The sequence below is a fragment of the Pongo abelii genome, chromosome 10 (assembly GCF_028885655.2).
Source record: "Pongo abelii isolate AG06213 chromosome 10, NHGRI_mPonAbe1-v2.0_pri, whole genome shotgun sequence".
Lineage (NCBI taxonomy): Eukaryota > Metazoa > Chordata > Mammalia > Primates > Hominidae > Pongo > Pongo abelii.
Window position 1 is genome coordinate 46,785,599 of NC_071995.2, and position 19,883 is coordinate 46,805,481.

The 19,883-nt window shown below is 54.3% G+C and overlaps 1 protein-coding gene across 6 annotated transcripts in view; it reads right to left on the reverse strand.

Annotated features, from left to right (window-relative positions):
• The window catches only part of KMT2D (lysine methyltransferase 2D), a 41,291-nt gene that overhangs the window by 2,899 nt on the left and 18,509 nt on the right, over positions 1 to 19,883 (reverse strand). For 4 of the 6 annotated variants that reach the window (XM_054527204.2, XM_054527205.2, XM_054527206.2 and 1 more), the window contains exons 32-55: positions 17,961 to 19,772; positions 17,672 to 17,854; positions 17,459 to 17,595; positions 15,362 to 17,226; positions 13,040 to 13,163; positions 12,810 to 12,894; positions 12,638 to 12,704; positions 12,295 to 12,527; positions 9,304 to 12,192; positions 9,022 to 9,162; positions 8,731 to 8,898; positions 8,410 to 8,569; positions 7,539 to 7,614; positions 7,199 to 7,374; positions 6,966 to 7,096; positions 6,147 to 6,279; positions 5,941 to 6,068; positions 4,327 to 5,467; positions 2,964 to 3,100; positions 2,731 to 2,861; positions 2,206 to 2,253; positions 703 to 988; positions 401 to 474; positions 164 to 272 (exon numbers count right to left, since the gene is read on the reverse strand). In XM_054527204.2, coding sequence (XP_054383179.1) covers positions 164 to 272; positions 401 to 474; positions 703 to 988; positions 2,206 to 2,253; positions 2,731 to 2,861; positions 2,964 to 3,100; positions 4,327 to 5,467; positions 5,941 to 6,068; positions 6,147 to 6,279; positions 6,966 to 7,096; positions 7,199 to 7,374; positions 7,539 to 7,614; positions 8,410 to 8,569; positions 8,731 to 8,898; positions 9,022 to 9,162; positions 9,304 to 12,192; positions 12,295 to 12,527; positions 12,638 to 12,704; positions 12,810 to 12,894; positions 13,040 to 13,163; positions 15,362 to 17,226; positions 17,459 to 17,595; positions 17,672 to 17,854; positions 17,961 to 19,772 — 10,434 coding nt within the window. The remainder of the gene's footprint in view (positions 1 to 163; positions 273 to 400; positions 475 to 702; positions 989 to 2,205; positions 2,254 to 2,730; positions 2,862 to 2,963; positions 3,101 to 4,326; positions 5,468 to 5,940; positions 6,069 to 6,146; positions 6,280 to 6,965; positions 7,097 to 7,198; positions 7,375 to 7,538; positions 7,615 to 8,409; positions 8,570 to 8,730; positions 8,899 to 9,021; positions 9,163 to 9,303; positions 12,193 to 12,294; positions 12,528 to 12,637; positions 12,705 to 12,809; positions 12,895 to 13,039; positions 13,164 to 15,361; positions 17,227 to 17,458; positions 17,596 to 17,671; positions 17,855 to 17,960; positions 19,773 to 19,883) is intronic. The other 2 variants (XM_024256441.3, XM_054527207.2) reach the window with 1 other exon arrangement.

The following is a 19,883-nucleotide window of genomic DNA, read 5'->3' on the forward strand; positions in this document are numbered from 1 at the left end:
GAGAAGAGGGCAGAATCAATGCTAATCCCCCACAGGAAGAGGGGAGGGCAGAGAAGATATGATCTGAGGTGCCCAGCCTAGGAATCCACATTTAGGGAATGGCAGAGAAGGGGTGAAAGGAGGAGGAGCTGCTTTGTCACTCACTCAGGATACTTCCTCTCACCTCCTCTCCTTTGGGGATACGCCGGCTGGAGATGATGATGATTTTGTCCTCTTTGTCAAATGTCACGACTTCAGCCACACAGTTAGGGGCACAGGAATGGTTAATGTACCTGGGCAGTGGGACAGAGTCAGGGATGTCAGGCAACTAACTTGGGACAATTTTGATTCCTTGTCCGTCTATCCCCCAGAGTACCACTCTTAGGGACCACTAAATCCCTCCTTCCTCGTCATCTCTCACCTGGCAGGGCCGCCGGTCAACGTAGCATCAATCACATGTTCATTGTTTATTCGGAACATGTAGATGCCTCGATTCTAGAAAGGCAGAGGTTGCAGAAGAAGGGACAAGAGTATCAGAGAGTGGCAGCAGTGGCTGTGGGATCAGGTAGGAGACTCAGGCAGTTGGCTTGTGTTGCATGTTCTTCATTTCTCCTTCCTTTCCCCACCACACCTTTCCTCCTGCTCTCCTGTGACCAATCCTGCCCCTTGCTCCTTGGTTGAGTGCGGACTATGCACCACAATGGCCCCTCTGCCAGCTCATACCTGCTCTTCGTAGATTTTCTCCCGCCGGTTGGCCACCTCGTTCCGAATGATGGTGCCAATGTACTCGATAACCATTGTGTGCTTTTCTAGGTCCTTGGCTGCATAGAGCCCCAGGCCCTGGATACGGGAGCGAGCCAGGTACACGTTGTTCTTCCATTCAGTGCGCAGCCGCCGGTACTGAGATGACTTGGAGTGCACAAACTGCTTGCTGTACGGGGTGTTGGTCTCGCCTGTGAAGGTGCTCTGATATGCCTTAGACATGCTGGTGCTGTTCAGGGTATGGGGCCTGGGAGGTGATACAATCCATGACAAGACAGCTCTCCCTCAGACCAAGTACACACCACCCACCTCCTCTGCCACCTCCTGGGATGTGCAACACACCACCCACCTCCTCTGCCACCTCCTGGGATGTGCAACACACCAGTTAGGGGCGTGTGCTGCTGGCAAGCACTGGAAGTGCAGCCTTGGGAAAGGACTAGAGGCAACTGGGTCTCAGCTCTGGTGAGGAAGCAACTAGCTACAGGGACCCTTCTGACACCCTGGGTGGCACAGAGAGCCCAGGGTGAGGGGTGGGGTGTGGAGGGAGATGGGGGGCACCAATTCCCCTACACTGAGCCTGCTCTCCCATCTCCCACTTCCTACCAGTCTCCTGCCAAACCATTTGCAAGGCCACACTCCTCTGGGAAGTTTTCCGCAAGCAGCCCAGGCCTAGAATTTAAGCTGATGGTTTGCTTGAATGTCTGAATTCTACCTCCTGCACATACTGGAAGCCCTGAAAATGGGGACTGTGCCTACCACGCTGGGCTAGATTTGAATTAAAACTGGCTGTGAACTCACAGCCTAAAGGTGGTATCCTTTCTTCGGACTGTCCCCTCCTCTGACATAACATTGGGCTCTGTGCAGATGGCTCAGTGCAGGGGAATGACGGCTGCCTGGCAGGATGCCTTTTACCACCTTAGGGCACCAGCCAAATTCTTGCCATCCCAGAGCAGTGGTTTTCAAACGTTTCTGGTTCTTTTTTTATTTAGCAGAAATCTTTGCTTTTTTCTTTAACAAAATGTTGACTGGAACTCCAATACATAAACTAGATGACAATGGAGCTCTTCTGGTTTAATCCAATTTGGGGAAGGAAGAGATATGCATGGGAAGGCCAAGTTCAACCCATCAGTTTATGTGATCCAGGACTTTTTGGAACACATGCACTCACAGTTTGAAAACCACCATTGCAGGGCATCAAGGACAAGGCTGGCTAGGGACAGAGAGTCTCTGACACTCTACGACAGCCTAGGAGCCACCAAAGACCTTCAAGAAAGCCCTGCTACCACAGATTCTGCCTCCCTCTACCCAGGGACTAAGGTCCCTGGTACACAGAAAGAACAAGGACCCGCAGTGAAGAAGTAAGGGTCTGGTCCCAGCTGTGTAACCTTTGCCTAGTCATTTAATCTTTCTGGGTCTCAGTTTTCTCAGCTGTAAAATGGGGGTCATACCACCTGCCCTACCTACCTCATAAGGTTGTTGTGAGGATCAAATGAGATAATGGATGTGAAAACGCTTTGAAAAAAAAAGTATAAAGTGCTATACAAATGTAAGGTTTTATTATTTTTCTATTATATCTCTAACTATTTATTTTTGACACCAACACTCATGGGGAAGGGAAGGTGACCCTAGCACCCATGGGGTATCTGAGGTTTGGGAGAATCACAGGCCCTCCCCCGGAAGTAAAACAGGAGAAGAAAGAGGTGACCAAGTCCCTTATATAGTTCATAAAATTTCACCAGTTTACCCATTACCTCCCCAGGGTGCCCAAGATAATTCTGTCCTATATCCCAAGTGCATCTGAACAGGTTGGGAGAGGAGGAAAAGGATACCCTACTAATACCTGCGTGCCCTCTAATTAGGAAGTCTAAGAGTGATTCCCCAGTTTCTCCACGGGAACTCTGATCTGTATCCTAAATCCTCATAATGGGACCAGAGGATCCCTATCAACACCCACACCCACATCCCTTGGCTCCAGCATCACAAGCTCACCGTTTGTAGTGTGTGAGGATTTTAGGCTCTGATCGGGCACAGCCAGTGGGGTTGATCATGAGTGGCAGCTCCATAAGGGGGTGGCGCCCATAGCGGAATAAATAGTTTTGACAGCTCTCCACCCCGGGCAGCTGTGGGCACAGTTCATACTCACCTTAGCCTGAGTTTTTTTGAGGTTAGGCCAAAGTTCTCAGTGCCCGCCAAACCCCCCCAGTTCCCAGCCCCTTCCTTACTGATTCAGCTATGCGAAGCACGGCATGCACCGTCAGCCCAAAGAGCTCCTCGCCCTTCAGATACTCAGGGAAGAGTCGCAGCATGTCAGCCTCTTTTCTCATGGCAGCCACAGGCTCAATGATGCGATTCCACACGGCTAAGAAGCAGGGAAGAGAGCAGTCCTCAGAGGCAACTTCTGCTCACTGACCTCCAGTCCCTAACCCCAATCCAGAACCGCAGTTGTTTTCTGAGGCCTTCAAGCCTCCCTATCATGAAGGTGTGTTGGTCTTCCAGATCCTCTCTTGCCCTCCTAGTCTCACTCTTAAGAAGCAGGAGGTTTCCAACCCCAAGGGGTCATCACAGAGCTTTGAGATACAAACCCAGGGCTCAGGAGACCCAGCATAGGCCATGGAAGGTCCCTAGTGAAAGAGCGGGCATGCTTTGGAGTTGGAAAGACTTGGGTTCAGGTTCTAGTACTGGTCATGAGACCTTGAGCCAAATACAGTCACGTGCAGCTTAACAACATTTCATTCAATGAGGAATCATATATACAACAGTGGTCTGGTAAGATTATAATACTGTATTTTTACTGTATCTTTTCTATGTTTAGATGCACATACTTATCATATGTTACAACTGCCTACAGTATTCAGTACAGTTACATGCTGTACAGATTTGTAGCCTAGGAGCAATGGGGTATACCAGAGCCTAGGTGTGTAGTATGCTACACCATCTAGGTTTGTGTAGTACACTCTATGAAATTCACACAATGACAAAATCGCCTAACAATGCATTTCTCAGAATGTATCCCTGTCATTTAGCAATGCATGACTGTACTGAAATCTGAGACTCAGTTTCTTTATGTATAAACTGGGCATAATCGTAGTATAATACTTACCTCATAGGGTTGTATGAACAAAATAAACTACACAAATCACTTAGCTTAGTTTGTGGCTCACAGTACACACTCAAAAAAAGGTACCTGCTCTTACTGTTATTTTATCATTAACACTAAAACTAAAATCAAAATAATTCTGATTTCGTCCAGGGAAAAACAACCACAAGGAACTTGGTTAGGATTAGGTTGGGTGAGGCAGATGATAGTCTCAGAACTGTTTCCTTTTGTTCCACTGAGGATAGCAAAAGAACTAGAATATGTGAGATTAGACAAGCAAAATATTTTCAACTACAAGGGAATTTAGGGTGACAGAGAGGCTCAAACATTTTCACTGGGAATTTTCAAGAGACCCCCTGCCTGCCTGAGGTGGGGGAAGGAGGATCACTCACATAGAAGCTACAGGTCCTCTTATAGACATTGTAACAGTGACCCTGGGAGAAACTTTTCCCATTCCATATTATCCATTTCAAGGGCCCACTGCTCACCCTGGGGAGAGGCGTCAGTGAAGACCAGGTCCTCCAGGCCCTGCTCGATGACTTTGATTACAAACTCCGGCCGCCCGTTGTTCTCACCAATAGAACAGCGATAGCAACAGCGACGATTGTTGGTGCGGAGGCTCCAATAGATGCGCGTGGCCTCGTAGCCCACGGGATAGAGGGCAGTGGCACTATGAAAGTCAGCCATCTGGTGAGGCAGCAGCTGTCCGATGGCGTGGAATACAAGGCCCCCTACACGGAACATGTGCAGCCGTTCTCCCCGCTGAATGATGCTGGCGATTTGCTTCACCTCGTCCCGCTCAATGTAGACCCGCCGGAAGACAGCAAAAGAGCTCAGCTCTTGCTCACAGGGCCCCTTGATCTTATGCATTGGACACAGCATGGTCTTGTCCTTGAAGAACATGCACTTGGCACGGATGGCACAAGCAAAATGGTAGACATTGGGGCAACGCATGCGATTGCAGCTGCTGGTGGCACCAGTTCGCTGGCACAGGGAGCACTTGGTTAGCAGTCCTCGGTGCAGGGCAACCTCCACATTCATCAGTGCCCCGCCCTGGGTCTCATACACCTCCGTGGACCAAAGAGCACAGTTGAGGTGCACCCACAGGTCCAGGTCCAGGTTCAGCAGGCGGGCAGGCCCATCAGTGGCCCCGTCACCCTCCTCATGACAGAAACAGCAGCGACGCATGTCTCGCGGTACCTTGTCAGGTCGCAAGGCTGTGCCAAGCTGCTCCATAAACTCTGCCACTTCCCGCTCATCCTCCTGCCGCCCACTGCCCTTCTGGATGGTCAGCAGCAGCCGAAGCCGCTTCCAGCGCACTCCTTTCCATTTCTTGAGGCGAGGAGGACGGGAATCTTCACCTTCTTCAGGGGGCCGGGCACGGGGCTTGGGTCGGGCTGATTCAGGGGATGAGGCCAGTGGCAGAGGTGAGGGGACGGGTGGCTCAGCCAAGGGTTCGGCGGGAAGTTCAACCAAGGGTTCAGTAGGGGGACTGGCAGGAGAAGGTGCCAAGGGGGAAGGGGGCGGGGAGGGTTCTTCAGGAGGTGGGGCCGAGAGCTGTCGCACATCCAGATTGGAGACATTGTAGGTATAGCTGTGCTGAGTGGGTGGCTCTGGGGCGGGGCTCTCCTGTAGGAGGGTGCCCTGTATCATTAGTGCCAGCTCCTCATCTAACTAGCTCCCTCCTTCCCCTCACCCATATCCCACCCTCCCAAAAGGCCTCCACATTCTTTGCCCTAGACAGCCTCTTTTTTTCTTTTCTTTTTTTTGAGACACAGTCTTGCTCTGTTGCCTAGGCTCGATCTAGTGGCACGATCTTGGCTCACTGCAACCTCTGCCTCCTGGGTTCAAGGGATTCTCATGCCTCAGCCTTTCGAGTAGCTGGGATTACAGGCATGCACCATCACGCCTGGCTACTGTTTTGTTTTTGTTTTTAGTAGAGACGGGGTTTCGCCATGTTGGCTAGGCTGGTCTCAAACTCCCGGCCTAAAGTGATTCACTCACCTTGCCTCCCAAAGCACTGGGATTACAGATGTGAGCCACAGCGCCTGGCCGGCAGCCCCTTTTCCTAACACCTGCCTCTTTTTCTCCCCCAGACCTACCTGTTTCAGGAGGCTCAAGATGTCTAGTTGGCTCTTCAGGGTATAGCCAGGCAATACTGCATCAAACTGCTTCAGCCAATCAGGGCCAGTGTCTGGGCTCTTGCCTCCCAGACCCTTTTCCTTCCCACCTGCAGAAAGGAGTGGATCAGAGCCTCCCACCAGAATCACTCCCCTCAAGTCCCAAAGGGCTTCCCTGCCACACTCACCAGGACCCTCAGCTTCCCCCTTCTTAGGCTCAGTGCCTGCCCGGGCGGGGCTCTCTGGGAACAGCACCTCATAGGAGTTGGGGATCTTCATGCTTAGCAGCTCCGCCACTGCCACCATCACGCCATTCAGGTTCTGCCAGGGCCGGGGAAGGGATGGGAGAAACATATCAGCCAAGTGTCTGAGATGAGCTCTACTACCAGCTGGGTGGGGACAAGGACACCTAGAACCCACTCCCCAGGGTAGTTCTATCCTATGTCACCCAGCTCTTTTCATACACTTCCCTCACAGCAGCCTTTCCCAAGCTGCTGTGGGCACTGACGGGAGCTCCACGAAAAGAGAACTACATCAACTACGTTTAGGAAATGATGCATGCTCTATCCATGACTTGGAGGCTCATGATACACGTTAGCAAACTAAAAGGACCTGAGGACTCTTGTAGTAAAGAAACCCATATTGTCATTTTAACTGTGTTTTCCAACTTTCTTTGACCACAAAAGCCCATCAATATTTTCAAAACAGCTGACAGAGTCCCACCAAACATGACTGGGGCAATGCTGTCATGTAGTACCTGTGTCATTACACACACAGGTGCTCCTTAGTTGTTAACTTATCTATCTTTACCATGGGACTATGAGCCCCATTAGGGCAGGAACCATGATTCATTTACCCAAATCCCACAGCCTCTAGCCCAGGCTTTCACATACAATAGGTACTCAGTACATGTTTTTGAACGACTACATTTTTTCTTATCCAGACAAATTCCAGGGACTGCCCTCTGATCAGGTTCCCCTCAGCCTCGAGGTACCCCTAGGACACACCTTGGCTGCAGCAGCAGAGACTGTGAGCATGACTGACACCTCACTTCCTTTGCCCTTTTCCCAAGTTGTGGCAGGCAGCTTTCCAGGGACCTCCAGGTCAAGGGCCCCATAAGGTTTGGTATCTGGGAAGACTGAATGAGAAAGAGGGATTTGTGTAACACTTGGCCGCCTCTCCCCCAGCTTCGGACAACCCAGGTGAACTGGGCCTGGCCCACATCCAGAGTAGCACATACCTGGGATGCTGGCCCGAGGAATGAGGGGGATGACAGGGGAGAGGGCCCGGTCCTCTTGCTCCCACCGGCCTGAACCCAGATGAGGGAAACGAGGGGCCTCCTCCCCCAAGATGCTTTCAGGGGATGAAGCTGGCACAATGCTGTCAGGAGAATCGCTATCCTCATCACTCTCCATCCTGGGGACCAAAAGTAGACATTTGTTGCTACAGCCCTGCAGACTCCCCTCCCAAATCTAGAGATGAATAGATGTCTTACTTGAAATCTCCATTGGCCAAAGGAAATATGAGGCAACCTGTACCCCACCCTTGTTCCTCATCCCCATCTCCGGCCCCGCCCCTACCTGACATCCTCAGTCTGATTGTGAGGGGGTGTAGGCAAGGCAGCCAGCAGGTCTAGACTCTTCACCTCTGAAGTATCTGAGGGGTGTGTAGGGAGAAGAAAAGTCAGGTGAGGGTGGCCAGGGATGAAGGTACCTTCTCCCAATATTTTAGGCCTAATTAGCATGAGATCTCAGCTATCATGATTAACTGTCCTCCCACCTACCAGTTTGGGGCAAACAAGGTATATTTATTGAGTCTGTCCTGCATGCCAGGCACTGTTTTTTTGTTTTTGTTTTTGTTTTTTTTCTGTAGAGATGGGGTCTTGTTATATTGCCCAAGCTGGTCTCGAACTCCTGGCCTCAAGCAATCCTTCCATCTTGGCCTCCCAAAGTGTTGGGATGACAGGCATAAGCTACCATGCCTGGTGGCAGCTGGCTTTAGATATACTCTTTGGAGTTTGTTTAGTCATTTAACACCTCCATTAGGTGAGTACTACAATAGCCATTTTACAGTGAGGAAACTGAGGCTCACACAAGTCAATCAAGTTACTTGGATACAGTAACACAGTTGAATGAACGCAGGAACCAGAATTCAAATCCAGATCAGAGTCTAGCTCCACACTCACTAAAGCTGGACTGTTCCTTCTATACAAAGCTTCATAAAGATGCTCCCTGCCACCCACCTCTCTTATAGCATTTGCTCTAGACTCCAAATGTCCATTCTGGCCCCCAAGAAATCAGTCCTGAAGGGGCCCTTCCTACCTCAGGTGCCCTGTTATGTAAACACACAGGACAGCAGGCAACCCACTCACTTCTAAACTATACAGCATACTAACTGGTTTGGACTCCAGCTACCAAACCCCACCAGGGGTGGCATCTGCTCTTGACTTACCCCTCAGTGCCCTTTCAGTATCCCGGGCAGAGGCAGCATCCTTGGGGTGCTCCCCCAGCTCTTCAGATGGGGTGACGCCATTCACCATCTTCTGCTGCACCGATGGGGGTGGGGTGGGGGGCAGCGACGAGGGTGGTGTCGGCGGGTTACTCAGGTTATTCTGGGGGGTGGGGGGTGGGGTGTTGTGTGCAAGATGGCATAGGGAGACTGATACAATCTCCTGGCCCCACTCTACGTCAGCAATTCCCTCAAGTTTTCCATTCCCACCCTCACCTTCCCAAGAACTTCACTATTCCCAAAAAATATTGCCATTTTTCTGACCTTGGTAAGCAGCTGGGAATAGTAGTCAGGGCCAGTGGGCAGTGCCCCACTTCCAAAGGCACCCCTCAGCTGGCTCTGCCCATTAACTGGGCAGCCACTGCCAAAGGGGGCAAAGAGGCTAAAATTGGCGGTGATAGCAGGCTCCGTTAGGGGCAGCAGGGACAGCTCCTACAAGGGGCAAGATGACAAAGCTCAAAACCTGCAGCGTTTGCATCGCTGTCTTGCACAGCTGGGGGACAGGGTGCCCCCTATCCTGGGATGGGACCAGGGGACTGTCTCCTGGGGGGTCACCTGTTTCAGCTGTTTCAGCAAGGCCTCGCTGGCCCTGACCCCGTCCTCCTTCCGCAGCTTCTTTCGGGAGCTCACCAACCTGTCGCTTGCCTTCTGTACCCGCTTGGGCTTCGGTGTCAAAGGCTTCCTTGCTGCTGCATCCTAAGCCAAATAAGCCCATTGAAGGCTGCTACCCTCCTCCTCAGAGCCCTCATCTCTTCTGTCTTACCCAGGCTCACTCACTCTGCCCCCCACTGGCTCTAGGCCCCACTCTACCTGCTCCACTCTACCCAGAGTACTCACCTCCTTGTTGCTGGGGGTACCCTGTAGTTTCTGCTCCAGCCCAGCCAGCTTGCTGTCAATGTGCCCGTTGATCTCAGCTCGCAGCCCCTCGGACCCCCGCCCAGTGCTGAGTTGCACATTCTTTGCCCGGAGAAGCTTCTGCAAGAGCAGATGCCCAGCTTCTGAGCGAGGGCCTGCCAGCAGGAGGTGGTTGCTGGTTCCTGGTACCCCTATTGGCTCCCCATTGGCCTCCCTCTTCACTGACTGGGCTCCCAGGGCACATGGCTCTTCCCGAGGTTCCTGCTTGATGCTGAGTTGGGATGCCTCAGGCACCACCTGTCCATTCACCTGGTCCAGATGCCCAGGTACCAGGCTGCTCTGCTCTGGCTTCTGGGTTTCTGCTAGGTTGTCTGGGGGATCCCAAGGTCCCAGACCCTTGCTAAACAAGGTATCTGCAAGCTGGGCAGCAGCAGGTGAGACCCTCCCAGGAGGCAGCTCCAAGGTTGGCCCCTGGGGTTTGGGGGTCCCTGGATGGGTGGGAGGGAGCTGGGCCTCAGTGGGAAGCTGGGAGCTGGGGGAAGGTAATTGTGAAGGTCTCTTTGGCTCTTGAGGGCTGGATGGTGGAGGTGTGGGATGGACAGGGCCAAGGACTGGTCCTGTAGATAAGGCTCCTGGTGGGGCAGGGAGCCGGGGTGGGCCCTGAGGTCGAGGCCCTGCCCCTAGCTCCTGGAGGGGGCCTGTCTGTGGTCCAGGGAAGCCCCCAAGTTGAGGTTGGCAGCCCAGGAGGCCCTGGAGGGGAGAGGTCTGGGTCCCAGGCTCCTGGTAGGGTGGGGTCTGGCGTACTGCCTGACTCTGCTGCAGCTGCCGCTGCATGAGGAGTGCCTGTAGCTGCTGCTGCTGCTGAGGACTTAAGTGCCGCAGCTGTGGGTTTTTGGCCAGGACTCCTTGGAGCTGTGCTCGAAGCTGACCCACCGTAGGCATGATTCCAACCCCAGGCAGACCCTGCCCAGACTGGAGGACAGGTCCTGGTTTGGGAGGTTGTGGCCCTGTATTATTTTGCATGGGCCGCTCTAGCATGGGCTGCTGGGGGCCCAGAAGGTTCTGGGTCATGGGCCCAGGCTGATCCCCTAAGGAAACAGAGGGCTGAGCCAGCAGGTGGGGCATAGATGAGGCCTCAGAAGATGATCCAGTGCCTAGCTGCCCATGGCTTCCTCCACCTGCTGTGTGGAGCAGGCTAACTTGCTGCTGCTGTTGTCCTGGAAGCCTCAGAGGTGGCTGCAGCTGCAGAGAGCTGGGCTGAGGCTGGGGCTGGGGTTGGACAAGCAGGAGTTGTGAGTCCCCAGAGAGTGGGGGCTTTACCTCTCCTGGTTCAGTGGCCATTGACTCAGGGGTAGTTCCTATTGCTAACGGCCCTCCCTGATGTGTAGAGGGCCCCTCAGTGGCCTCTGAAGAAACGGCTGGGTCTACGGTGTTTTGTTCCTTGCCCGTCAGGAGGAGGGTTGGGCCCAGGGCTCCAGGGCTAGAAAAGTGTTGAAGAGGCTTTGCTGGCATGCCAGGGCCAAGTGCCACTTGCTGCTGCTGTTGTTGCTGAGGAGACAGTAAAGTTCGACTCTGGTTTAAAAGGCCCATCTGCTGCTGTTGCTGCTGCTGTTGAAACTGCTGCTGTTGTTGTTGCTGTTGTAGCTGTTGCTGTTGCTGTTGTAGCTGCTGTTGCTGCTGTTGAAGCTGCTGCTGCTGTTGCTGTTGTAGCTGCTGTTGTTGCTGTTGAAGTTGCTGCTGCTGTTGCTGCTGCTGTTGAAGCTGCTGCTGCTGCTGTTGAAGCTGCTGCTGCTGTTGCTGCTGTTGAAGCTGTTGCTGCTGCTGTTGCTGCTGTTGAAGCTGTTGCTGCTGAAGTTGCTGTTGCTGTTGCAGCTGCTGCTGCTGCTGCTGCTGCTGCTGCTGCTGCTGAAGCTGCTGTAAAGAGCCCATGGGCTGAGCACTCAGTTTGGGCTGCCCACTGTGTGACATCAGACTCTGCTGAAGATGGGACAGCCCTGCCATGGACCCTTGCTGTTGGTGCTGTTGTTGCTGCTGCTGCTGCTGCTGGGCTGTGACCAGCCTGTGTCCCATAAGGCCCTGACCCTGCTGTGCCAGCTGGGGGGAACTGAGCACCCGGGACTGGGTCATAAGCACCTGTCTGTGAGGGCCCTGGGGGCCCAAAGCTCCAGGGTGCTGCTGCTGCAACACAGCCACCTGGGTAGGGCCCAGCATGCCCTGGGGCCCCTGGGGTGGTTGAGGGGACAGCTGCTGGACCAGGAGGCCTTGGTGGCTGCCGGGAGGCAGAAGCCCCTGGGGCTTGGGACCCAGAGCTTGGTTTGTCTGTACTCCAGGACCCTGCTGCTGTTGCTGCTGGACTGCCACCTGTCCTAGAAGGTGCTGCTGCTGCTGTTGCTGCTGCTGCTGCAGTTTCTGGGCCAGCTGCATACGTTGCTGCTGCAGCTGCAGCTGCCTTTCCTGTAAAAGCCTTGAATCAGGTCCGAGGCTTCGAAGAGCAAGGTTGCCAGGGAAGAAGCCCCCTGAGGGGCCAGCCAGGGATCCAGCCCCACCAGAATGTTGCTGTTGCTGCTGTTGGGCCAGAGCTGTATTAAGGAAGGGGCCACCAGGCTGTCCAGGTAGTGCCATACCCCCAGGGGGCAGGCGAAGACCTCCGGCTTGCCCACCCGGAGGCCCCTGTGGTGGCTGCAGCCCATGGCCAGGGAGCAGCTGACCAGGGAGCTTGGTGAGCAGCCGGGGACTCTGGGAAGGGCTGAGAGCCAGCACAGCTGAGTGTTGTTGCTGTTGCTGCTGCTGCTGCTGCTGCTGCTGCTGTTGCTGCTGCTTGTTCCGATATTCTGCCATGAGATTAGTGTGCTCCTTCTGCTGTTTCCGGACCTAACATGGGAGGGTGGGAGAGGTCAGGCTGGGGCATGCTACCCCCATGCCATCCCTCTTCCCTGCCTTCTGGGTGCTAGGCTGAAGTTTGCTTTCCCCCACCTGATCTAGTTGTTTCTGGATCTTGCTCTGCTGCTCTGTAACCAGCTTGAGCTTCTCAGCATCAGCTTCTGGGAACTCACGGCCAGCTTTTTTGGCAGTGCGCTGCTTGGCACACAGAGCCTTCCGGGACTTGCGGTGTACACCAATCTGCTCCTCTAACACCTTCAGCTGCATCTGTAGGAGCTGCTGGGTATGGAACAGCCACTCCTCATACTGCCGCTGGTCAGCTTCATCTGGGAAAAGAAGCAGGGTGTCAGGACCTGCAAAATGGTAATCCCAATCCCTCTTCCTCCATATGTCCCAAACCACTTCCCTGCACCCTCCTCCCATGCCCCATACTCACTGATCACTCCCTGAGCAAAAGTGGGCGGGTTGGGACGAGGCTGGGAGGGATCACCAGCACTCCGCTCCTGCAATGAGAGAGGCTGCTAAAGGGTCATTGTTCCCTGCTAGGCCCTAAGAAGGGTGGCCCAGTGGCATAAGACACAAGTTCCTACTCCCACCTGACCACTTACCTGGCCACTCCCAGCTGCCACATGGTTCTGCAGATCACTGCCAGGTCCCCCCGAGAGCCTCTGGGCTAGCAGAGACACTTGCTGTCTGGAGTCCACCAAAGCACAGAGGATAAGTGTTGGCAATAAGAAAGTTGGAAAGCAAAGAGACGTGGGACAAGTAGGGAGGGGGGCCAAGAAGGGGTGTGACTGGGAAAGAAAAGGGCCAACCCCATTCCAGCCCTGAGTCTTACCTGTTCATACCAGGTGCCACCCCAATGCTGCCCTGAGCCATCACTTTCTTGATGCCTTTCAAAGCCACCATCTTGGCCTTTGCAATGGGATCAATGATATCTTCTGCAGCAAATTTGTCCAGGTCTAGAGAGGGGAGACCCAAGTGAGCTGGGCTACGGGGCCAATGCTCCATTGAATATCTGCGATTCCCTTCAACATCCTGACTTCAACCACGCCAGGCAGAACAATGGCATGGCAAGGCAGAAAGACCACTGAATTAGGAGCCAGTCGGCCTGGGTGAATCAGCTCTATTATTCACAGGACATGTGGTCCTGTTTTTACTTGCACCGTGCTAGAAAAAGGGGCTCCATAAATATTTGTTGAGTCAACCTGTGTTATTTCACCTCAGTTTACCCTTTTATTTGATACAGATGATGATCCCTACTCCGTCTACCTCACAGAGGTGTTAAGAGGATCAAATGTGACAAGAATGTAAGTACACTTTATGACTCGGAAAGCATTCTTCAAAGGTAATGTTCTTAGTGCAACTAGCACAGCCCAAGCACCCAAGATGCTAGCACTGTTGCAAAGCCCTAGATTCCAGAGCTGTTTTGGGCATCACCTGTAGTCCACTCTCCCGTCTGTCTAGAATGCTGGGCAAAAAAGAAGAAACAACCAACCACCAAAAACTTACATCTTCCTAAAATCCCACACTTTGTATATTTCTCCACTGCTCAGAAAACTTAACTGAGCGCCCACTTTCTTTTTTTCCTTTTCTTTTCTTTCTTTTTTTTTTTTTTTTTTTAAGACAAGAGTCTTGCTCTTGTCACGCAGGCTGGAGTGCAATGGTGCAATTTCGGCTCACTGCAACCTCTGCCTCCTGGGTTCAAGCGATTCTCCTGCCTCAGCCTGCTGAGTAGCTGTGATTACAGGCGCCCACCACCAAGCCCAGCTAATTTTTGTATTTTTAGTAGAAACGAGGTTTCACCATGTTGGCCAGGCTGGTCTGGAACTCCTGACCTCAGGTGATCCACCCGCCTCAGCCTCCCAAAGTGCTGGGATTAAAGGCATGAGCCACAGCACCTGGCCAGAGCTCCCACTTTCTTAAGGACTAACCAAACTCCCTCTCCTGGAATCCTGAGGCAGTAAACAGTTAAGAGGAGTACCGACCAGACTTCAGATCTAGCTCTGCTAGCTGCTGTGTAATCTTGGACAAGTTACTTAACCTCCACTTCTGTTTCCTCTTCTGTAATCAAAGATAATAACAATACCTATTTAATGAGTCTGCTGTAATGATTAAATTGGACAAAAAGTATAAAGTGCTCAGTAAACTCTTTGGCAAATAGTAATTACTCAATAAATGCTATTATAATTTGAGGTCTTTTTCAATCTGGCCCCCATCTTACCTCACCAAAATTTTGCCACTTACTTCACTCGAAACAGTTTACTCCAGCCTAACCAATTCACTCACTGTTCTTGAAACATCCCATAGGTTTTCCCACCATTACAGCCTCAATGAACTTTTTCACCTATCCCAATTGCTTTTTTTTTTTTTAAAGACAGAGTCTCGCTCTGTTGCCCAGGCTGGAGTGCAATGGCGCGATCTCAGCTAACTGCAGCCTCGACCTCCTGGGTTCAAACAATTCTCCTGCCTCAGCCTCTCGAGTAGCTGGAACTACAGGCGTGCACCACCACACCCAGCTAATTTTTTTTTTTTTTTTTTGAGATGGAGTTTCGCTTTTGTTGCCCAGGCTGGAGTGCAATGAGGCGATCTCGGCTCACCACAACCTCTGCCTCCTGGGTTCAATCAATTCTCCTGCCTCAGCCTCCTGAGTAGCTGGGATTACAGGGATGCACCACCACGCCCGGCTCACACCCAGATAATTTTTGTATTTTTAGTAGAGACGGGGTTTCATCATCTTGGCCAGGCTGGTCTTGAACTCCTGATATTAAGTGATCCACCTGCCTTGGCCTCCCAAAGTGCTGGGATTACAGGCATGAGCCATCGTACCTGGCCTCAACTGCTTTTTTTTGCACCACTTCTCTTCAAGTCTTAAGCTTTCAACTTCACTACAGCCACAAAGGCTCTACTAATTAGGCTTCATTCATATATTCATTCCATTTATTCAAACATCTGCTACATGCCTACTATATGCCAGGAACTGTTCTCTCTCTTCTTAAAAGCTACAGTGTTTCTGCCTCTACCACTAGTATGATATTTAGCCAAAGTTCTTTGTGTCCCATCTTAAGTAGGGATTATTTGAGGTCTCTAGCCTCAGTGCCCATTTAGTGATAACAATGATCACCCTGAGTAACTTGTCTATGTTACTAGCTGAGGTTACCTGTATCTGGGAAGAAGCTGTTTGCCAGCTGCTGCTGCATTGCCAGTTGCTGCGGCTTCATGCACATGGACGGTGGCATGGTGCCCATGGGCTTCTGTGATAGCACTGGCTGTGAGCTCTGCTGGGGTACCAACCCTGCCTGCCCTCCATGCTGCCCACTTAGCATATGCCCTTGATTGGACACCATAGCCATGGATGGAGCCAGGCGTTGCTGGAGGGCATGAGCTGGTGGCTGGGTGGGCATCAGTGGTTGGGGCAAGCCTGGCTGTCGGGCACCTGCAAGACCCAGGGAAAGCTGCTGTTGGGACCCAGCCAAACTGGGAGAAGAGCCCTCATGTGGCAAAGACATGGCCTGGGCAGGGCCTGGTGCAGACAGTAGGGAATGCTGCTGCTGCTGTTGTGGCTGCTGCTGGGCAGGCTGCAACTGTGCTGAAAGCTGCTGCTTCTTCTGCAGCTCCTTCTTCTCATGCTCCAACAGGTCCTCAATGAGCAGGGGTAACTCGCTGGCTACCAGTGAGCTCTCCATCTTGTCTAGCTCATCCCCAGATGCTGCAGGTCCACCAGGCAAGGTCAAAGCCCCACTCTCGAGCTCAAACTTTTCCAGCAGGGAGGATCCTCCTGGGCCACTCAGTGGGCTGGGGGTCAGCAGGTGAGCTGGTGGTCCTCCTGTGGCCCCAAAGGAGGCCTTCTCAGCTGTGTGCCCACTGCTAGAAAATGGCCCTGTGCCCATCCGGGTATCCCGGCTGCCCATCATGCTCTGTCCCGGCTTTAGCCCCAGGCCAAGGGAATTGGCAGCAGGTGTGGGCTCTACCTTGGGGGTAGCAATGGTGAACTGGCAAGGGGAAGGGTGGCGTCCACCCTCCTCCACCTTGGGCTTCACCTCAGGGAGCACAGATGCCAGGCGGGGCTCAGAGGCATCAGCAGCAGGGGGAGGGCGCTCCTCAGGGCCCAAGGGTCCTGGCTCCACCCCCCGCAGCAGGGCCTCCCGTTCAGCCTTCTCATTAGCCGATTCTACCAGCCTCAGGTGCTCATTGAAGATATCCTTCTTGTCCCCAGTGTCCAGCTCAGGATCAGTATATGCCAGCAGGTCAAACTCGTCTCCATTGAGCAGGTCATCCAAGTGGGGGTCATTGGTCTCCAGGTTTTCTAAGGTGCCAAGTTCATCATCACCCTTGGCCACATCCACACCCAGACCCAGGTGAGCAAGCTCTTCATCGTCCTCTAGGGCCTTGTGGGCATCAAAATCGTCATCCAGCTCGGGATCCTCACAGGGCAACTTCCCAGCTTCCAGGGCCAGAGGAGTGGGGCGGCCAAGCTCAGTGCTCGAGGGGGGCCGGTTGACCAGCTCCAAACCAGTTGGCAGGGTAGGACCCTTGGTGTGGGGTGTCGGATGAAGACTGTTGTTCAATTCAGGGGCCGGTGGAGCTGAGGGTTTCTGTGGGGGAAGACCTGATACTGCCAGGCCCCGAAGCCCTTCAGGAGCCAGTCGGTGGGGGTCCTCACTTACAGGGTAAAAACGGGGTCTCTGAGGTGGGCCCTGACCAGGAAACGGAGTGCCCCCAGGTCCCAGTCCTTTCTGTACATTGTGCCGCAGCTCAATAAACTGGGCAGGACCAGCTGGACCAGGCACTGGCTCACCAGGGCCTGGCAGACGGGTGGGAATTCCCGCCAACGGGGAACCTAGGGCTTGGCGGCCAAGTTCAGGTCCAGGAGTTGATGGAAAGCGAGCTGACATGGCAAATCGCATGGAGGTTGCTGCTGTTGCCTGTTGTTGCTGCCACAGTTGTTGCTGTTGCTGCTGTAAGGGCAGGGACCCAGGATAGGGTGCTCGCTGATAGAAAGCTTGGGAGCCTCCTACCAGTTGCCTGGAAGAATATACAGTAGTCAGTAAGATGAAATCAGATGAAAAGGAGCAAGAACATGGGATTAGGGCAGTGAGGAAGCATAGAATTAACGCAGTGAGGGAGAAAAGGAATGAAGAAGAAGAGAAAGTGATACTGGAAAAGGATTAGTGATACAGGAAAATCACAAGAGCGTGCAACAGTGATAAAATCCATCCCCCTTGGTTTACCCCCAGGGAACCTCCTGGAGCCTCACCGGCTGTTCACATCCATAGAGGAAGGCGTGGCTGGTGGAGGTGGCCGGGAGAGTCGGTCATCGCTAGGGAAGGACCCTGGCCCCAGGATGGGGCCACTCAGCTTGCTTGGGGGCAACCCCACAAGGCTGCTCTTGTCCTAGAAGAGACAAGGTAGATGAAGGTAGGGCAACCTTCAATATCCTGGCCCCACTATCCCTTGCCACTCTACCTACCTGTGTCCCAGCAAAGGGGGTCTGGCCTCGACTCAGCTGCTCAAAGGCAGGGCTGCTGGGCTCAGCACCCCAGCTGCCTGGAGGCCCCACTGCTCCTGCAGCTGCTGCAGCTGTTTCCTTCTCCTGCCGCAGGGTGTTGCGCTGGATCTGCTGCCGAATCAGCAGCTCTCGTAGTCGCTGGCGCTATGCAAAAAAAAAAGAAGAGGAATAAGCCCATTCTACTCCAATCATGGGGCTGCCCCAGAGACAGCAGCGATATGGGGGGCTTAGCTCCAGGGTGTCAACTTACCTGCCGTTGCTTCTCCAGCTCTGTTTGGCTAAGGCCGGACATGCCTGGGTCCTGGGTACCTGGGAGTTCAGCTGTCGCCAAAGAGCTACCCATTCCAGCCCCTGGGTCTTCTCGCTTTTCGACAGGAGAGGTGATGCCTGATCGCTGTGAGGCTCCATGGGACAGGTAGGGGAGGGATCCATCGGGTGCAGGTGGTGGCAGAACCGACGGAGGGCGTAGCGGGGACAGCCCATAGCTCTCCCCTGTGGACCCGCTGCTGGGCCCCAGGGGGCTGCCCGATGGGTGGAAGTTCCCTGTGGCTACTGTGTAGTTTGTGCTTTGAGGCTTGCCCAAGGTGGGGCCGGGCCCAAAATGGCTGTTGATCCCATGGGGTGGCGGGAGACCAGGCTGAGGGACCGGGGGCTTTAGGGAAGGCTCCCCTACTGCCTGAGGGAAAGTGAAACGCATGGGAGAGGGGGTGCCCACAAATGCACCCGTCCCAGGGGACCGGACAAAATTGGGGGGCTGCCCACTTGGGACCTTGGCATGGAGCTCACCTGCTGGCCCCGAGGGCAGGGCTGCTGGGAAACCCCCAGCCCCCAGCGAAGTGTGGGCTAGAGACCCAGCCTTAAAGGCAACTTCAGGGGGCTGGGGTCGGGGTGGCTTATGCAATGGGGCAAATGGGTCACGGGACTGAGGGCGTGAGGGTGGGCGAGAATAAGGGTCAGGGGACTGGAAGCGAGGGGTAACTGGGGATGGGCAAAAAGCTTCAGCAGACAGAGGACGGGGTGTCAGTGGAGACTGGGAGCTGGACTGGGACTGAGGACTGGCAGGCACTCGGGAGAAAGGGTCGGAGGGCAGTGAGCGAGGGGGCAGAGCACAGCAGCTCTCAGGGGGCGGAGGTTGGGGCCGAGGAGTCAATGGGGGCTGAGCATATGGGTCAGGGTAGGAACCAGGGCGAAAGATGTCTGGGTGACTTGGAGGAGAAGGTGCCAAAGCCTGGGCAGGGGGTGGCTCCTGGGGCCTTAGGCCCAAGCCCGGGCTCTGGGGCTCTACCTGAGATGCCCGAGGGGTCAGGGGGGCTTTGAAGACATCAGGTGTCTTTAACTCCAGGCCACCCAGGTGGGGGCCTGAGGAGGGTGAGTCAACAAAGCCCAGGTTTGGGGGCCCATAGCTAGGAGAGGATGCCCCAAGCTCTTCCTTCTTCACCTCTAGGGCCTTCCGGGACTCCCCAAAAGGTGGGGGCGAGAGCAGGGGCTCGGAAGCTTTGCCTCCCCCTACCCCAGGGCTCTCAGGCACAGCCAAGTTATCCAGCGAGGGGCAGCGGGGTTTGAGGAATGGGTCAGGTGTGGAGGGCTGGTGTCTGGGGGTGCCAGGTGGGGTAGTGTGGAATTCCCCTGGCTGGCCAGTCCCAGGACGAGATGAGGTGCCCAGCATTGGGGGCTGCACAGGGGCCCCCGTAGGACTAGGATAGGGGGGATAGGTGGGTGGTGCCGTGGGGAAGCGGGGCTCCAGGGGATAGGCAGGGGCCAGTCCAAAGGGGTCCTGCGAAGGCACTTGGGCGGGCACCTGGGGTGGGAGCTTGAGGAAGAGCTCACCAGGCGAGTCAGGGCCAGGCACCGAGCCCGCCGGCGGCTTCAGGAACCCGTCCGCAGAGGTAGACAAGCCGGCGGGGGTAGTGGGGCTGCCAATGAAAATGGTGGGGGCAGCAGCGGGGGGCGGGCTGCCCAGTGCCCCTGGCTGCGGGGGAATGCGGAGATGTAGGGCCGGTCGGTCAGTCTTACGGGCTATGTCGCCCACCTTGGTCTGCTTGTTGATCTGGCTCTCAGCCTGCTACAGGGGGAGACCAGGCATAGGGCAGTCAGGCTGCTGCAGGCAGGCCCCATGGCCCTCCACCCTCAAGAGAGGCCACCCACTAGAGGACTGCTACAACCCAGCCCAGCC